The following is an 18,918-nucleotide window of genomic DNA, read 5'->3' as shown; positions in this document are numbered from 1 at the left end:
CACCTGAAGTGTAACACGCCTTTAAAAGGTGAAAGGATGTTTGGTGCTTTAGGATTTCCAATTCCCCTGGAAACTCTTTTTTCTTGTTTGCTAAACAATCTTCATACTTCCTTAGCATTTATGACACTAAGGTCAAAATGACTGTCCAGCAGTTGCCCTGAAATGTATGTTTGGTTCTCATTCTACAGAGGAGCACAGAAGAGGTGGTGAAGTTTCTGGAGAAACTGGTAGTGAAACACCTGTACTGAATTAATGTTATCAAAATATTTAATTTGCTCATGATTGAAGCTGGCTTTTTTTGGGTAATGCTTTGAAGCATTTGTCAACAAAATTCAGCAAGCCTGTTTTAAAAGTGACATTTCAATACACAGTTGAATAAAAATAATTTTCTTGATAAAAAAAACCCAGATTTAAACTTTTATTTCTAAAAGAGGGCAAAGTTTAAAGCCAACTGGTGAAATTTTGGGTCAAAACGTACTAGGGGTAATTTAACCAGGTCTAATTCATCTATGTTTCTTAAGCATTAAAGAAGAAAACGCAACCACATAAACCCAGAAATCTCATTATAAAGGCAAATTATTCCTGCCCAAAATCACAAGGCACACCAAGCACTCAAAAATAAAGCCACTTGAAGCTGCTGAGGAAAAAGATTCCTTTATGCAACCCACATCAGCCCTGGGTAAGTCTACTGAAGATAGCAAAATGTAAATTTACAACACTCCAGACTCCTATCAACATCTCTCGTCTCACTTTAATGTGTTTGCCATGTAAGCACACTCCCACTCCATCTTGCTGGCTGGGCATCGCCCATCAGCTGCCCACCCTCATTTTCTCCTGGCACGGGTTGTTACAGCAGTTGTTGAACCTTTCAGCTGCAGCTGGATCACTGTCTGGACTTTTAGTTGTTGTCTTTAGAGACATCTCCCAGGAAAGCACTGGCAACCTCTTCAACCCAAAGGACTGTCAAAAACAGCAGATAAATTCTGCTTCCTTTTTTCTTCCCCCCCTCTTCACACACGGGCCACCTCCCCATGCAGCCAAGAGGCCCTACAGATGGTCAGTGGCACTCTCCACTACAGGCAGTGTAGCCAAATGGATGAGCAAAAGCTTTCAGCAGGCAGTGGAAATTGTGTGATTCTTCAGAGAGGAAAATCAGCCAGCTCATTACTTGGGGAACAATTCAAAATTAAATTTTCTTGCATCCCAGAAATACTTTGCTCTCTTGAACGCTGCTTCTTTTTACTATGGAACTCTCATCAAGTGCCAAAATAAACAAATATGAAACTCCCGTAACTCCTGTAATGATCTGTTATATTAGATACACTAATTTGACTGGTATGTATGAGTAAAATTACAGTGGGATTTTCAGCTGGAAGGGACTGCAAGTGAGCAGTTTATCATTTAAATGCATTGGGAGTAATTCAATCACAGGAGGCTGTTACAACAATGCAGCGAGGAATAATAAACAGCAACACAATGGCCCCTAACTAGAGCAAAACAGTTTCCAGCCCTTTCAGATGGAAAATAAAGAATAAAACAAATCACAAACAAAAATCCCTCCACACAGATAGGAAAGCTCAACAATGGAATCGAGAGAAAACAAGGGATATCTGCATGAGGCTCAATGGCATCCTTTCTCTCAGAGAAGTACCAGTTTTTTACCCATTCCATGCTAGAGGAGCTATGGGCATGTTATTACAGCACACAAGAGAAGAGAAAGGGTTCCCCCTCCTTCCTAAACCACTGCAAGATACAAGGCCTGCAGTTTGACCACATTCTTAATTCAAGAATCCTACTATTCTCCTATCCTCACTCAGACCATCAATACCCCCATGCACCCAGAATGGGAGTGGTGGGCTTTTCTTCAGTAGTTTGCAGTTAATCTCATTTCATTCCTTTGGTACTGCTTCTCTCTTGTTCCTCCTGAAGAAATACAGCTTCCCTCAAGGGGTGCATCAGAAAAGCCTTTAAGTGTGGGGCTGCACAAAGAGTTTAAAGAGGAAAAGTGAGGGAAGAAATAATAAAAAACCCCAACAATCTTGTCACCAACAAGGAGGCCAAAATGACCATGTTCTGAATAACTGATAAATTGCAAATGCTGCTCAACTGACAACTGCTATATCTAAATGTATTTGCAATCAGAGGATCCATAGTATCAAGATGTGAAAAAATTCTCTGTTTTTTCACATGAAAGGGAGTCCCTTCCTTAAACAGGAGTGTACTCTTACCATGAAACTGCTGAGAAAAGTAATCAGTCACAAATAATAGTCATAAAGCCATTTTGACATTTAGCATTTCTTCATGGGCAATGTCATTATACATGGCTTAAATAAATCCCTCCAGCACACAGTTGTGTCTTTATTATTTTCCTTGAAGGAAACTCAGGTAATTTGTTTTTATTTTCCCCTAAAATACATTTTATTTCATCTGCAAATTCAAGAAGCTGACTGACAGAAGACAAATTTAGGAACTGCTTGTGAAACTCCAAGGCCAGTTGTTGGCCCAGGAACCCATTAATTCTCAAGATCCATCATTTATTCTGAGAAAGATCCAGAAAAAAAAGGCGGGGGGGGGGGGGGGGGGAAGAAGCAGATCAACAGGTCAGTGATGGCTCACACACCCCTAATGCTTTTCAGAACTTTACCAGAAAAATGGAAAATGGCATTTTCACTGCAAAAATGCAAAAATGTTGTGTGATGCAGATCCAGGAACTGTAACCCCTGACACAAAATTACATGCAAGCCAGCTAATTAACACCAGTGCACAAACTGCACCAAAAATCACACTAATGACCTGGGTGTGTATACCAGAGATCCTGAACTGGGGTTTTCATCCTTCACTGATGGAGACTGTTTTATTCATTAGGCAGTGATGTTAATGATGGCAGTTTTCTATCCTGGATTAAGCCTGTGCTTATTTTAGTGCTGACTGGTGCCTTTAACAATGACTGATGGAAACTACACTTACCCCAGAGACCTTCAACAGAGATCAGACAAGTGCAGAAGCATCACTTCTACCCACTGGCAGAGCTACTGGCTGAGGTTCCCCTGCAGCCCCTAGGGTCAGAGCACGTAGTGTTGGAAAATTGGGGGAAATGTTTCCACCATTTTCTGACAAGTGGGTAGTCTGATGCAGATTGCAAATGACAGTGCAAAACGGGTGTTTATGGGCAGAATCAAGCCTGTGAGAAGGAAAAGGGGAGCCTGAACCAAATTTGACAGGTGCACTGGTGATGTAAAGATCCAGAAGCTCTTTGCCTTCGTTGTAATTAGACAAACACACATACACACACAGAGTCTCCTCTACACAGCAGCCTTCAAGACATGATCTTGGTTATTTCAGTGACATTTCTGGTGATGAGAGGAGCCAGCTCCTTCTAAAAGCATCAGTAAACCAAAGAATTGATACTTTAGACTCTGAAGCAAAAACTGCACCCTAACACTGTGACTTGCAGCAACCCCCCATCCCTAAAGCAGCATCACTCAGATGATGCAGGAGAGGAAAGCAAAACTGTTCTTGGTGCAAAGTTTTAAAGAGAAACTCTAATGTGGTTTAAGTTTCCCATGGGGCTGGCACTTTAGAACAAGGGGGTTGAGTGCTGCTGCTTCTCCAAACCAACAGAGTAAGTGTTGGGTGATGGGCAGGATCCCAGCAAGCAGCTTCCTTAAAACACAGTTTCCAGAGGTACACAGAGCTGAAGGCGCACTCTTGTAGCCATGGTAAAATTCTTCAAGAGATCTCTCTAAAGACACACGGCACTGCAAGACAAGACTATAATTACTAGGACTGTTCAACAGGCCATGTAGTTTTTAAGATAGTGCTGGAGTTTGGAATGGATTTTCAAGAAAAGCAGAATGAATGAATGAATGAATGAATGAATGAATGAATGAATGAGATGATCTACAGGCAATAAACAGATAATTTAATTCTGGGCAGTAATGCCACGTGCAGCCTTTAGAGAAGAGCTGGGTGATTTGCAGTGGTCTGTCCAACTCACCAGGCACCACTCCTTTGATGTCGCTTTCTGTGTTCATCCTGTTCTTGTGCGTGAACTGAAGGATCAGTTCCTTGGATGCCTCAAACTGTTGTGTAGCCATCAACCACCGAAGAGACTCTGGGAAAATACTTTAAAGAGGGAAAACAGGTTAGGGCGGCTTTCAAGTTTCTATCAGAGGATGAACTGGTAGAGTTTTATCTGCTCATTTGACCACTCAGAAGCTACGTAATTATTTCAAAATACAGAAGAATAGCTTACGAAAAAAAAAAAAAAGAGGGTAAACAGATTCAGAATGTGCAAAATTAGGATACTGTCTTTTACCCTGATTCACAAATCATAGAGGAAGTATCCTATTATATGGAAATACGACACGTTGGAATTTTGGAACGTTACAGGTGCTCTGTCCATTAATATAAATTGAAAGAAATTAGAGGAAGAGGCAGCACTGTCTCCAGTAGACATTTGCTGCCAAGAAGGGAGTGAATGAGATGTGCAGTTCACACATGGTAATTCAGACCAAAGAAAGAAAACAGCTGGCAGAAGTAATTTGGATTCTCTTTTAGAGACAGATGAAAGAGAAGAATTACTTCTTAGGATGATAAGCTTGCCCTACTAAAGACAGTATTTTGTTAGTTGCCTTAAAAATGTATTCATGTTTACAGTTGAAAAAGTCTGTTTTCCATCCAGGTGTTTCTTTCAAGTGCTGGTATTAACCAGATTAATGAGCTTTACTGGTCACTCTCCCTTTTTTCAAAATGAATTAATTTTAATACAAAACCAAAAGAAATACATAGAAAAGAAATACATAGAAAAGAAATACTGCTTTGGGTATGTGATGGGGAATTAACAAGCAGTACGGTTTTCCAGTTCTTCTTTTATTACCAGTCAGTTAGTTTTCTTCATTTATCTGTAACACATGCTGCGAGTCCACGTTCCATTTGGAAGGAAAGAAAGAGGTAATAAAATGGTAACACTTCCCAGAGAATGTGCAACAGATGGAAGGGAAAAGCCTAAGAGAAAAGTACATACTGTACTGACAATATAATTAAATCCCAACCAAGGTTCATTTCTGCAAAAGCAAAATCCCTGGGCAACACAAATCCTGATCCTCTGGCTATTACCACTATTTATCAAGCTGCTGTGTTCCACAATATATAAAGGTGACTTATTTGCTTGGTTTGCCTGCCCTGCCCAGCTAAAAAGCCACAGAGCTTTTTTGGATTACAGAATAAGTTTCAGCATTTCGTGTCCCTTTCAATGTCACTCAAGAATGACCTCTCAACAGGAATGTGAAAGACACTGCCAAAGCCACCTGGAAAATGTGTAGCCTCCAGAAGGCTGACAAGGGATGACTGTACTCCATGCCATCCCCCATGTTCATTAGGCATCTCCATACTAATGTCTGTATGGACAGACATGTCTGTAAATACTGTGTCTGTTTGGACAAAAATGTCTGTAAATATTTTGTTTGATATTGTGTTTTATCCAGTGGTGGACATCAGATACTCCAGCTGGGGGGCATTACTACATGAAGTTTTGGAGCAGACCCGCATGTGCATAACATACAAAAGGTAAGGGAGGGAAGAACAGCATCATAGATTAACAAAAGTATTCTTCATTATTCATCAAGATTAACACTGTCAAGATGAGCTATTTAAATGCTCTATGGAATAACAGGGGTAACCCCCCAGCTCAGTTGACATTATCTTGCAAGAGACCTTTAGCCCTCCTGAGTGCACATTTTGCCCATGCTGAGGCATGTCTACCTTGGGAATAAGCAGTGAAATCCCCACTGAGGGTTACCACCATCAACACAGGAGGGCTCAGTAAGGAGTTAATACAAAAACATAAGTGTTACATACTGTAACAAGTTTTCACACGTTGTAACTTGTCAGGCATTGCAGCTAGCAGCCTAGCTCACCATGGTACAGAACGAGCTTTATCCTCCTCAGGATAGTGGCCTTTTTCCTTATTTTCCTCAGTGTACAATACCTAAATGTTTTAGACTTGTTAGTGTTCTTATTGTTATGGTTTTGTACAACACTGCTGTTGTAAGCCTCTGCTGTCTTATGCCACCACTGCGTGTCACTATTAAGACAGAACAACAAAGAAAGATTTTTTGGAGTGTTTGTAAAGTCATGGTGGAGATGGACCTGGCACTATTCCCAAGGTGAAAGCCATCCTACTTCTCTCAGGACAGCTGTACGATCACCACAGTGTCACAGACAGAGACAGACCAACTGGGAGTGGGGAATTCCTTGTAGGAACAATGCTGAGCCACTGCCTGGCACAGACCAGCCTCCCAGACTTCAGCATAGCATGTGCTAATTTGGGCAAAATCAAGTCTATTTCAGGGCTGACTACCTCAGGCACACAAAACATCCAAGTGTGCTTGTTCCAGGGCTGACAGATGTTATTTCTAACTTTTCCTGGGTCAAAGAAACCAACAGTGTTAGTCCAGACCCACAACACAGGTATTAAGGGAAAATATAGCTATGCAGTCACAATCTGACAACAGCTAGGCTGGGATGCATCCTCTCAAGAGATACTTTAGTCTTTAAAGGGGAAGTGACAGCCATAATAATAACAAAGTACAACTCCACCTCAGTGAAAGGCGACTATCTCCCAAGTGCCCACTGTGTTCCAGGGTGCAGAATACGTGCATGCTACAGCAGATTATAAAGCTATTCTTTCTTATTTCAAAGCCAAGCCTTTGCACAAGGTGAATGGAAGAACAAAGGGAAAGGCTCATACGTACTGTGAAACACAGACACTTCCTGACAATGGAGCATCTCCCAAGTCCAACATCGGGAGCTCACTGGCAGGAGGAAGAAATACTTACACCCAGTAAAACAGCATCAGCAGGAAGGGACAGATGATGACAGCCTGGAGGACCTGCCAATCCCTGCAGAGGGCAGCCAGCCCTGGCATGAGGAACTGCCCTGCCATCTCGATGAAGCTCGCCACCATGGTGATCATGAACCGGTGCCCAGGAGGACAGAGCTCTATCCCTGAAACAGAGTACACAGACAATCAGCCCCCATCAGCAGAGACATCCCCAGAGCATCTCTAGGAAACTTTTAGGGAGTTCACGTCCTTCAGGAGCTTTGGTCAAAGCTATGCAGAATCAAATAAATTCTGCTTCCTCCCAAATTTAGGCTCTAGAGAAACCCATTAACAGCTGTCCGTGGTACAAACATTGCAACTTCATATACCTGCTGCATTCCTATTGACAGATTTTCTTCAGTCTCTGCCTAGAGATGCATTTTACCAAATAATATGGTTTTTATTTTTAAAAGAGAATGTATAGCCAAAGATCTTGGGTCATGCCTCTTCACACTTCTCAGAGACACCACCTGCCTTTCCAAACAATTTGCTGGGAGGTGGAAGAGCACAGCTCTCAGCAGGATGCAGGCTCCCAGCTCAGATGGGATGCCACCTGCCCACAGCTTAATATGCTCTGACTCAGCCAATTCCAAGCTGGATTTTGCTGAGCATGTTGTTTCTGGATTTGTGTTTCCCAGTAGCTTATCTTGATCAACTTTCAAACAAGCCAACTTCCCATCTGTCTTATCCTGCCCTCCATCCTTGCTTTTGCTGTGGGGCAATTTACCACCATCACTGGCACCTTTCATTGCCTCAGCTGTCTTGTCACAAGTGAGTAGATAAAACTCAGTTCACTAGATCAAATGATTTCCTTAAACCCTGAATTCTGGCTATCTTTACTCAGTCAGAAGATGAATTTATCAGAATCACAGCCTAACAACAAAATTTTAAAAAGTCACAGAAGAAATAGCAAACACAAAAATTGGACAGGCTTATGGAAATTTCTTCACCAGTAAGATTGCAATAGAAGCCTCTGCTTCATATTTCCCATTTGCCCACATTCACTTGCACAAACTAATACTTTAGCTCAATAAACCTGCTACAAATGTTGTGTAGCAATTATTGGAATGCTGATACAGAAAGAGGCCTTTAAACATTCATGATATGTGGCTGTCTGTACTGTTGTTTTCTATGGGATGTTTCTTATGGTGTTTTAAAATGAGAATTTAATGGTTATTAGAATTTTAACTGAAAAGATGTAAGAAAATATGAAGGGATGACAGCTGCTCCTTCATTCTTGCTTTAATCTATGGTTTACATTTATCACTGTAAGACAGATTTAAACTAAATGGCCAGGAACTAGCTTGTAGATCAAATGTAGGATTAAACACCACACATTTTGCTCCCTTTCTTTTCAGCCAATACAAAAACTACCAATGGATTTTTGCCAATACAGAAGGAAAACGTATCTGCTGTCAGGCAGCCCAAATTTTTATTAGCCTAACCACAAACACAGCAGCTTTGAAAGCAAAAGGGGGAGAAAAAGCCTTCACATGCCATAAAAGGCTTTTACATTTTAATTTGGTAAACAAGATTAAAACGCAGAGCTCCTTATGACATTAATATGGTTTCATTCTTACTAATGAAGTATCCCAAGCCTAGGAAATCTTTTTGTTCTATGCAAAGAGGTCACTTCCGTTTTATTTCTCTAATCTCCAAATATAAAGTGCTTCTGTTTGTTTTTCTAAACCTTAAAGTCACAGTTACTCACACTCCAATATTCTTTCATTAAGTACAAGTTCGAGTTTTGTTGCTATAGAAACGGGAAGTCTGCATTAGATACATAAGGCTTTGGCATTTCAATTGCATTGCTTAGGTTAGTATCAGGTAAAAAATAAAAATAACCGAGATATCAACTTTTATATAAAGTCAGGAAGAGGTGACCAAATAATAAAAGTATATTTTACTAAGTCACTGGCACACAGTAAAAAATTCTACATGCAGAAGTTATTCACTGTATCATAAGGAAATAGCTTCAGAGATTGTTTAGCACCTATTTTTCTTCTCTGGATTATCACATGCATAGGATCAGTTTCTGCCCTTTCCTCTAAAAAAGCTGGAGATGACAAGAAAATAATCCCTGCTCTAGCTGGGTGAGCGTGACTTTCAAGCAACACCAGCAGCATTTGAAATACCACATCTCTCTTGAAATGTTTTTTACATATTAGGACAGGCTACTGGCTTTCCAGCATATCTGGCTTCAATTTTATATGATAAAAGATTCAGCACTGCAGTTTTTAGCAAGCACCTATCAGTCAACCCTTTCCCACCTCTGCAGCAAAGCCACCCTTTGCAACAGGAAAGGAACAGGAAAGGCACCCAGCTGATGCTCACACTGGGACCTCGATGCACCTGGGCACGAGGCTTCTGTGGCTGCAACAATTTCCACCCAGTTCACCTGAGAACAGTACTGACTCAGACAAAATCACTACAAGACTCAGATCAGCTTTATCCACCCATGGCAAATCGAGCAAGCAAGCTTCAGATTCCCAAATCAATGAAAAAGTTTCCATCTCAAATACTTTGTGGAGCGTGGAGCTCATCATACACAATAATCATGGAAATTATCATCAATACCAAAAAATCCCAGATACATCCATTTGCTCTACTTGGAAAATTCTGTGTGGAGACATGCATGTAAAGGATTTTGCTTCCTTGCCCAGCATTTCTACTCTGTGCAGCTCAGTCAGAGCAGCAGACCTAACTCAGACACCTAATTTCCTTAAGTACTAGGCAAGTGATTGTATGGGCAAATTGAAGGCTGCATGTGAAGCCATCCTGCAGCACTGGGGCAGTGAAATCAGGCATGCTCAGGACACATGGGAGAGACTCTCTCACAGTCAATAGACACTCAGCAGCAGTGGACAAACAAGCTGGACCCAGACAACCCCTAAGGCAAAACTGCTCCACAGGATGCAAGCACAGCCCAGCCCGAGGGCAGCTGTCTCACTGCAGGTGTGATCCAGACCTGGGCCCACAGGCATCCCAGGCACAAGACACTGAACACATGAGACTCTTTGCACAGCATATTGCACCTCACCTCTGGCTGGGAAATGTGGAAACCTGTTCCTGGGGCCAGACATGTTTACACCCATGAGCACTCAGGTCTGCAGGGGTGTGAGTAGGGAGCTACTCAAGAACCTCTCAGTGACCCGGGGCTCAGCCCCACTGCCTTGTGCAGGAGGTCACTGGCCTGGGCATCAGCAGAGAGAGGCATGGTAAAAACACAGGTCAAACTACAGGTTAACTAATGCAAATGCAACGGGCACTGGTGGCAAGAGATACAAGGACTTTTTATCAGAAAGGGCAAAATATCTTTGCTAACAACTTCTCTCCCTGGCACTGGGATGGACAAACTGGGCTAGTGTCCTTTACAGCAGTTTTTCAGGCAGCCTCCTCTGAAGAGAACATGGGAAAGCAAGATAAAATCATGTAAGTATGTCATAGCCTGACATCTGAAATGCTGTCTTCTCCCCTTTCCAGCTGCTTTTTCTCTCCCATCCTCTCCACCTGCAGGTGTGGTAAGAGCAGTCTGTGACCATACAGACAGGAGACCGGGAACAACTGCAGTATTACTAGGTTAGCACCAGCTCATGTAGCCTCAGAGTGTGGCTCTGCATTGCCCACCTCCTCCAAACCCCACCAGGCAAGCTGTCACTGCCATGGAGGGAACTAAGAGCCACATCCTGTCCTTTCTCACTTGATCTTACACTTGCACACTGGTAACGATCTGTTTCGGATTTTAGAAACCCTCTCATTTATCTTAAAAGGCTGACATTTATTCTCAGAATATTTGCACAAGGATGAAAGGCAAATACTTCTACTTAAAAAAAAAACAAAGAAGTCATTTGCAAATAGCATATCAAGAGGAAAAAGAGGCTACATTGCACTGCTTGATCAACTCTCTAGCATTCACTTGCCCATTTCCAGACCCAAAACACAAAGCAATTCTTGTTCTGCAGCCCAAGTTTTAGCTCCATCTGAAACCACAAGGTAGCAGCTTTTTGTGCCTTTCCAGTGTTCTCTCCCTGCCCAGTTTCCATCTGTGAACCACCAAGACTGTAATTATATAGGAGTATCCCTTGGAGAAAATGGCCAAGACAAAGCACCTGAAGTCTGGCCAACAGCATTCACGCTGAAAAAAATCCCCAAGGAGACAGTCTGATTCTAGATTCACACTCACAGTTGCACATTATAGTAAAAAAAAAAACAAACAAAATTCCCCAGTTTCTGTCAGTTTCCCCCATATTACTGCATATCCAATACTCGTAATTCCTTCCATCTAAGCACCCCTCTGAGATATTCCCCTGCTTCAAAAGGGAGGAAAAAAATGTGACTCAGCTGAAAAACACTCATAATTTGAGAGTTCTCTGGCAACATAGCTTTAGGTGTAAAATGTGGGACACCAGAAATTCCCAGTGGCAGTAACACCTTACAGCACCGAGGCCGTGTTTGCCTCAGCCCCAGCAGTTGCTCTGCTCAGCCAAAAGTCAAATGCAGGATGTGACTCTGAGAAAGAATTTTACATTTGGACTCTGCTTTTCATCAGAGCACAAAAGGAAAGAAAAAACCCCTAAGAGTATTTAGTTTCCCAAGCTGATCAGCACCTTCAACATGTCCCACCACCTCTGTGCTCCCTGAGGTCACGCTTTTGGCACGATGAGCTCTACCACCTCCGTCACAGTGATCCTGAAGACTGCTGGGAGGTGACCCTGTCCTTGCTGCTGCTGTATTTCCTAATTCCCACCAAGCTTTCTCAAACCTCTGGGACCTTTTCTTCCTCCAACACTCTCTGTGGGATTTGCCCTCTGCTATAAACAAATCATCTCACTGGATACTCCTAGAATAACACGACCCCCAAGCTAGTTTTTGGCAAGCTGACCAGATAAAATTGCAGTAAAAAACTATCAATAACTCCCAGACAAATTTGCAGCTGGCTGCTAGGGAGAAAGGAAAATAAAATCCAGCATATCTGCTTTATGCACAAATTTCCCCTTGGTTATTAGACACAAACTTCTAAGAGCTGCAGGCCCTACCTGTGGGCTGCATACACTTCTCATCTCTCAATTAACACACTTCTGATTCAGTCCTGACTGAAACAGACCAGGCTAAGCCAGCACTCACTTCTGCATGAATTCAGATGAGGAACACATCATCTTGATTGCCTTTGCTGTCACCAGAAAGAAAGAAGCACCATGTATAAATACTTTATTTACTTTATTTAGCTTATTAGAGAAGAGCAAATGAGGTAACTTGTGGAAGTAAAGGTTATCACACACACTGCAGTGCACAGACAACCACCAATTGATATAAGCACAGGACAGAGACAAAGCGAAAGGGAAGGAAAAATCTAATTTCCTCTCTGGAGAAATCCAATCCATTGCCAAGAAAAGAGAACAGTAATAGACTGAACCTCCAGTGGCCAAGTAATAGCATTATTGCCCCCCAGCAGCACATCAGGACAGAAGTTACTCTAAAATAGATCTGTGAAGTGACACAGGTGCTCCTTCAAAGGTACTTTTTCTACACATCATCAATTTGTTGAGAGTTCTTTGAAACACATGCTAGCCCACAACGTAATTAACACATTTAACATGTGTCAAATCAGTCACCTGAGCACTGACATAAACTGAGCTGATGGAGCCGTCAGGCTGGCACCAGGGCAGGCAGTCAGCACAGCACCTCACCAGATGTGCAGCAGCACACTCAATTTCTGACCTCAACAGATAGCCTGGATGGAGCTATTTTGATAGGGAAATACCTAATCAGAACAGATTTCCTTCTTATCAAAACTAGATCAGAGGATCATTTGGTATACAAAGACCAGGATAGTGCCAAAACTGATGCCAGGCAAAATACCCTTTAGATACACTATGGAGCCTCACAGAGAGGCATAGCATGAAAAAAGAAAATATAACTACAACTCTCATAAAAAATCCAACTAAAACACAAGGTGCAACCTTCCCTCTTTACTTTCTGCATGCCTGACTTGCTCCTGTAAAGCACAATTGAGTAACACACCATCCCTATTTCAGGCCTGGTACTGCTCAATTGCATCAGGGTATTTTAGGAGGAGCTCTCCTCTGAGTTGCAAACAGTCTGTAGTTACCCACAGGGGCAGGGTTTGGACCACAGGCACGAAGCCAGGTTGGATTCAATGCAGGGTGTTTACTCAGTCCTCATTAAGTCTGTTGCAGGAGCTGTGAACTTCCCAGGCACAAAGTATATGCAGCAGAGCAGAGCAGAGCAGGGCAGGGCAGGGCAAGGCTGACCTCTGCTCCTCCAGGGAAAGGAAACCCTGAGCAGAGGCTGCCTGAGCAGTGTGTGGGATGCAGAGATGTCTGCAACAATGCCCTGGATGCAAGCTGTCTCCCAAGGAGCATCAGTGGCAGAGAAAGAAACATGTGTCATTCCTCTCTCTATTCATCCCATTGCATCTGTATTTGCCAAGTTTTACATTGCACAAGAAAAACAACATCTTACAAAACAGACGACTGACTGCATAAGCAACCTTTAACACACCACGCTGCCTGCCACTCACAAAGTAATAAACCCAAAGAAATGTTAAACCACATTTGAGTTGAGTTACTGCAGTTGCCATCTATCCTACTTCCAGGGGAAGGCAGCAGCAGCATCTCTGCAGCTCCCAGCCAACACTGACTTTTGGTGACAGCTCCTGTATGTGAATAACAGCATTATGAAAGAACACAAGGAGAATGCCCCTGGAAACCTCAAGAACGGTGACAAAGAGCATGAGAAATGAGTAGATGCAGAACACACTAATTTCAGTTTAAAGATGGCTTAATTTAAATGCAATTAAAAAGTGATTAAAATGCTTTACCATTGCATACATTTTTACATATGTTAATTGCCATCTATAAAAGAAACTCTCACCAATCTCCAGTCTAAAATTTCCTACCCCCCTTAAGATACTCTCCAAACCCATATAAATATCTGTTTGTTTTTGCAAAAACTAAGATTGCACAGAAATTTATGAGACTCTTTCTTGTTCCAAAAAGGTGGCTTTCTCTAAAGGAAATGCACAACTGGTCACAGCAATGCTTTGCAAACCTAACACCTCTGCTGTTCACAACAGCTGGTGCATTTTCTCTTAGCAGGATTTAAATCATTACTGACATCTTTTTGACAGGAGTGTATGAGAGGAGCTGAAACAAAAACTGATGTGAGATGTATCAGAGGAGTTAATTTTCTTTGATGCTTTAGTTGAAAAGGATCTGCATCTGTTTTTTTTTACCAAATTTTTCACATTATTGTAGCTACTTTAAATAAGAACAAAGAAACTCAATAGCTGGAAATCTGCACATCTCTTAATTTACTAACTGGCAAACAATATTCCAACAGCAGCTCTTTCAAAAGCTCAGTTGGCATCCTTCAGATGGATGATGGTCCTCAAAGAGGCAGGAACAAAGTAATAACAGCCTAACACCTTGTTTCAGGTCTATTAAATGCTTCCCAGCTCACTGAGACAGCAAGGCAGCCCCTCTCTCTGCAGGCACTGACCATATGAGGTACTCCTCCAAGGAGGATTTTTTCACCATTACCATCATGCTGTTGGACAAGTGAATAGATGCACTGAGCCCTGGATTTGAGCACACTGTCAGCAGAACTGCACATTGCTAGCAAGAATTTGACATGGGAGACTTGAGTGAGTTGCAGCCTAGCTTATCAAACAGAAAAGACAAGCATGAAAAAAAACTAAGTAGAGGATCAAGAAATGTACTTGGTGCTTTTTAGGTCACAATAATGCTCTACCTGCTCTTCACCCCCTCCCTCAGATCAAAGGGAGGCAGCTTGTCTGAAGCACCTCACCTCCAGAGGCACAACCTCTGGAAAGCACCTTGCCCCTTTCACTTGTGTCAACTTCGTAACAAACCCTCAGTGGGCCTACACACACAGAGTCTAAGCAAACATTGGGTGCTGTTTATTAAATTCTTGTAAGTACAATTGTAACCTCCCCACACATGTGCATATATATAAACACACATACATATTTATGGATATGCGTGTATAGACAAAACTGTAAAGGCAAAAGCCTCTCGTTCCTTTTCCTCCCCGATCCCCCTGTGATGTCAGAAGCAATCAGTGGAAATTAGGGTGATGCCCTGAATAACCCAACCCATCTCAGGGGACCTGAATTGCTCAGGTGGCATCACCACGTCAGAGAGAGCCCAGAGCAGCACAGCACTGGCTGAAAGCCGGCACCGAGGGCCAGCAGAAGTGCAGGCGATTTAATCAAAAGCAATTAGTGAGCCTTTTTGTGAAAGGCTGTCACACATTTGGCCCCCAGGGCATCCTCGTTTTCAAAGATTTATGCCACGCACTCTGGATAGATATTTAATGAACACTGTGAAAGGGGAACTGCAGGGAGGCAGGGCCAATGAGCTGCTATATTTTAAGTGCTTTAAGCAACACATGCATTCACTGGAGAAGGAGGTGCCACTCAGACTAAGGGGTGTCTTTTGCATTAATAATTCTCTGTCTCCAGGGTTCAGCATTAATACTGTCACAGGTCTGGGGAAGGCAAAGGCAGGCAGACAGAACTGGGACACCCGCCCAACAGGAGAGAACCATGCCAAACACTGCACACAACCACTGTGCCTGTATAAGAACAGGCAGGACAGCCCCTGGTCAGATGTCCTCTAATTTTAAGCCCATGAGGATACAAAAAGAAAAATGAGGCTGTAGTAATGCAGAGATGGTGAGAAAACTCCTGATAAAAAAGCAGATGGTGCACAGTTAGAGGTAGTACAGAGACTTTTTTTCCTTCTCCATTTCCCAGTGAACTTCCATTTTCCAAGTAACATTCCCATAAGGAAAGAAAAAAATAGATTCTAGGGAAAAAAAGAAGAAAGACCAAAGAATATTTCCTTTTGGTCAATTGATTTTAAAGTGAAAGAGATATGACATCTAACCTTGGGGAAAAAACCTGCTTCCTGAAGCAACGAAAATTCTATTTTTCACTCAAAATCAAGTCTTAAGTATTTGGTTGCAGGCTTTTATTGCTTATGTTAAAGGCATGATCTCTATTCTGCAGAGAACACTTTCCACTGCTCTGTGCACATGGAGTGCTCTGTAGGGTGGGGTCTGCTTGTGGCTGGTTTGGGAGCAGTTCTGCAGCAAGACTGTAATCCAATGGACTCAGTGACAGTGCACAAAACTTGTCAGGAAAAGACAGCCTTTCCAGCCCTCTCCAAGCACATCTCTGTTTCAAGCCAAGGGTAACCCAGCAGGCTAGCACCTCTAGGTGCACACCCACAGAGATGAGCACAGTGGAATATACCTCACATGCTGTTGTCACATACAACATAAAACGACCTCAGAATTGCCAGAGCTTAAATACTCCATTAATTTCTTCCTTGCTATCTTTACAAATACCAGCCAAAAGCTTTGGTGAAAATTTTTTTCCTGTTAAGTATCCAAATTCTTTGATTTGGTAAAACTTGATTAGACAGCAAAGAGCAATAAAAAGGGAAATGGCATTACAATGCCTCCAGCATCTTATATTTGCATGTAAATTGCTCTGCTAAGGATGTCTATGCAATACCAAATCAGACCACCCAGAAAAATCCACTGGGATTCAAAGTTTATCCAGAATCAACCCTGAAAAATGTGTGACTTTATTTGAGAGTTTCTCACAACCAGGATGAATATGTTGCCCTATCAGTTCCAAATACTAATATAACATGCTAAAACCGGAGTAAGAAATAAATGTTTTTGCTGAATGAATGGAAAGCCTCCTATTGCTTTGCAATAAATTTGGAAAAGAGAAAGACCATGTTTCTTCACACCTTCCTTCTGTGGAAGCTGGCAAGTAGGCTGGGAATAGATGGATCTTCCTGAGTAGAAGCCATCCTCCCATGGATATGTTTGCTTTTCTGCAGTGAAACACCTCTTTCAAGAAAACTCCTGCCACTTATGGAAGAGTTCAAATATGGCAACACTTGCTGAGTTGTTCCAAATAATACTAGAATGAATGAATTGCTGAGCTAATTAATAGCCCAACATTAAAAGGAAACCAAGCTCCTTGGAAAGAATCCAGCTGCAATTCATGAAAGCGGATTTCACTTGTTTCAATTACAACAGCAGTAGACTTTGTACACATCAGAGCTACAGCTAAAATTGTTAAGATATATACCCATACCCACACCTTGAGAAATGAATGACTGTTAACCTTCTCTTAGCAGAAGCTAACTATTCCTCTACGTGATTTTCTGTTTCAAATACAAGCTCCTGTTAAGTGGTGCCTCGCTGTACCTGTGATGGTACAAAGCCAAAGGGGTAGAGGTGATGCTGTCTAGGAGACCACCCAGCAGAGCCTGGTGTAGACTTCACCTTGCCTAGGTACAGTCAAGCTGTACTTTTAAGGTCAGAGGATCGTAGGGAGGTTCTCTCTGCAGTAAGTTCTGCTGGTGGCTTCAAAGACATATCCACACTGCAAGCAGTTTTGCCATTATTTTTTATTTTTGTTTGTGCATCAATGGTTAGATTGCTTATCATACGTAAATGGCAACACGAATCTTATGTGCTGCTTCCTATGCAAAGCTTTCATTGTATGTGATGTTAGATCATGCCTGCGCAGGGAACAGTTTCAGGTACTTCAAGAAACCTCCTATATTTACCACCCTTTTGTAGCAAGAGAAAAACGTATAGAAGGTGGGAGAGTGAGAAAGACTGACAGAAAGAAGACTGCGGTCATGGGACAGGAGAGAGATAATTAACAGAAGGATTGCTCCTGGCTCATCATATCAGATTTCCTTCCCACACTCAGCTTTGAATAAATCATTGCATTGCTTGACACAACAGAAATAATTCAGTTACTGTTTCCAAATTTTCCTTTGTGTCTTCTTGCAGAGCCAGCAAGGGGATAAAAAAGGGCTGAACTGGAAAAGTACAGGAGTTGAGGTACAATTTTCAACTCAAACACCAGTTTGCTTCCTAACTGTATTCGACCAAATAAAGGAACAAAGGAACATGGCAAACTACATGAGAATTCCTATCCATGAGAAAAATGCTGAGAAGGGAGGAAAAAAGCCTTTGTGGCTGATCCTGCCTTTCCTGGTGTGACAGTGGGCCCTCAGCCCCCCCATGCAGGGCTCAGACACCACCACCTCCCAGGGCAGGTCCCTGTGCCTGCTGGCACACAGTGGGCATGTGTTCCTCCTGGCATAAGTAACACAGGAATGACTTAGGGGCTTGACTATTTCCCAGATCAGGTAAATACACATCCAACAGAACATGAAACACTCTCCATGACCCCAGAGCAGCACCAGGCACATGGCTCAAAGGGCAAAGCATCCCCAGGAAAGGAGGGCAGAGCTCTTTGCCAGATCACTCACACCACAAACCTACAAACTACTTTCTCAAATACTTGTGGGAACAAGGAGAAACTGATTCCTGGCTACGAACTTATCTAACAAGTTGCACAGTTCAATTAGGAAAACCACCTTGTACCTTATATCCATATTTTACCAAGTTACCAGCTAAAGAACTATATACAACAGGCATTCTGGGTTACATAGGAAGTAAGCATAACTAAATCTGAAAGATCTGTTTTTGCTAAAAAAAAGTCTGTGGACACATAATTTGAAAAAATAAAATTAATGTTCACTTACATTTGTATATGTTTACAGAAGCCGAGAAGACAAAAACTTCTCCCGTCTTGCTGAGTGATGTTTCCAATCAAAATTAGAATTTCTCCAGACCCCTAGAAAAAGCTGCTGCACAAGGCTGTCTGGCATTGGACAGTAAGTAGATCTCTTTACACATCCCTGTACACTTGCATAACATTCCCAGACACAGGGAAAGTTTAATCACTGTTTTCTCATCTAAAAACAGGGCCAGAGCCAGAGAAACTGGAAAACTTGTAATTCAGGCTGGAACCACAGAGCTCTTGGTCTGTTCCAGGTGGCTCCTGGGGGCTTTGCATGGGGAAGCACCTTCCTTCAGCACTGCCTGCCTAAATGCAGAACACCAAATTTAAGCTCAGGTTTTTAAGAACAGGGCCTTCTGTTATT

The 18,918-nt window shown here is 42.3% G+C and overlaps 1 protein-coding gene across 3 annotated transcripts in view; it reads right to left on the bottom strand.

Moving 5' to 3' along the window:
• The window catches only part of SLC22A23 (solute carrier family 22 member 23), a 105,300-nt gene that overhangs the window by 25,380 nt on the left and 61,002 nt on the right, over nucleotides 1-18,918 (bottom strand). For all 3 annotated transcript variants that reach the window (XM_062492395.1, XM_062492483.1, XM_062492552.1), the window contains exons 4-5: nucleotides 6,840-7,008; nucleotides 3,998-4,125 (exon numbers count right to left, since the gene is read on the bottom strand). In XM_062492395.1, coding sequence (XP_062348379.1) covers nucleotides 3,998-4,125; nucleotides 6,840-7,008 — 297 coding nt within the window. The remainder of the gene's footprint in view (nucleotides 1-3,997; nucleotides 4,126-6,839; nucleotides 7,009-18,918) is intronic.

Source organism: Cinclus cinclus, chromosome 1, assembly GCF_963662255.1.
Source record: "Cinclus cinclus chromosome 1, bCinCin1.1, whole genome shotgun sequence".
Taxonomy (NCBI): Eukaryota; Metazoa; Chordata; class Aves; order Passeriformes; family Cinclidae; genus Cinclus; species Cinclus cinclus.
Note: the sequence above shows the minus strand (reverse complement) of the source record. Positions and strands in the feature narration are given on the sequence as shown.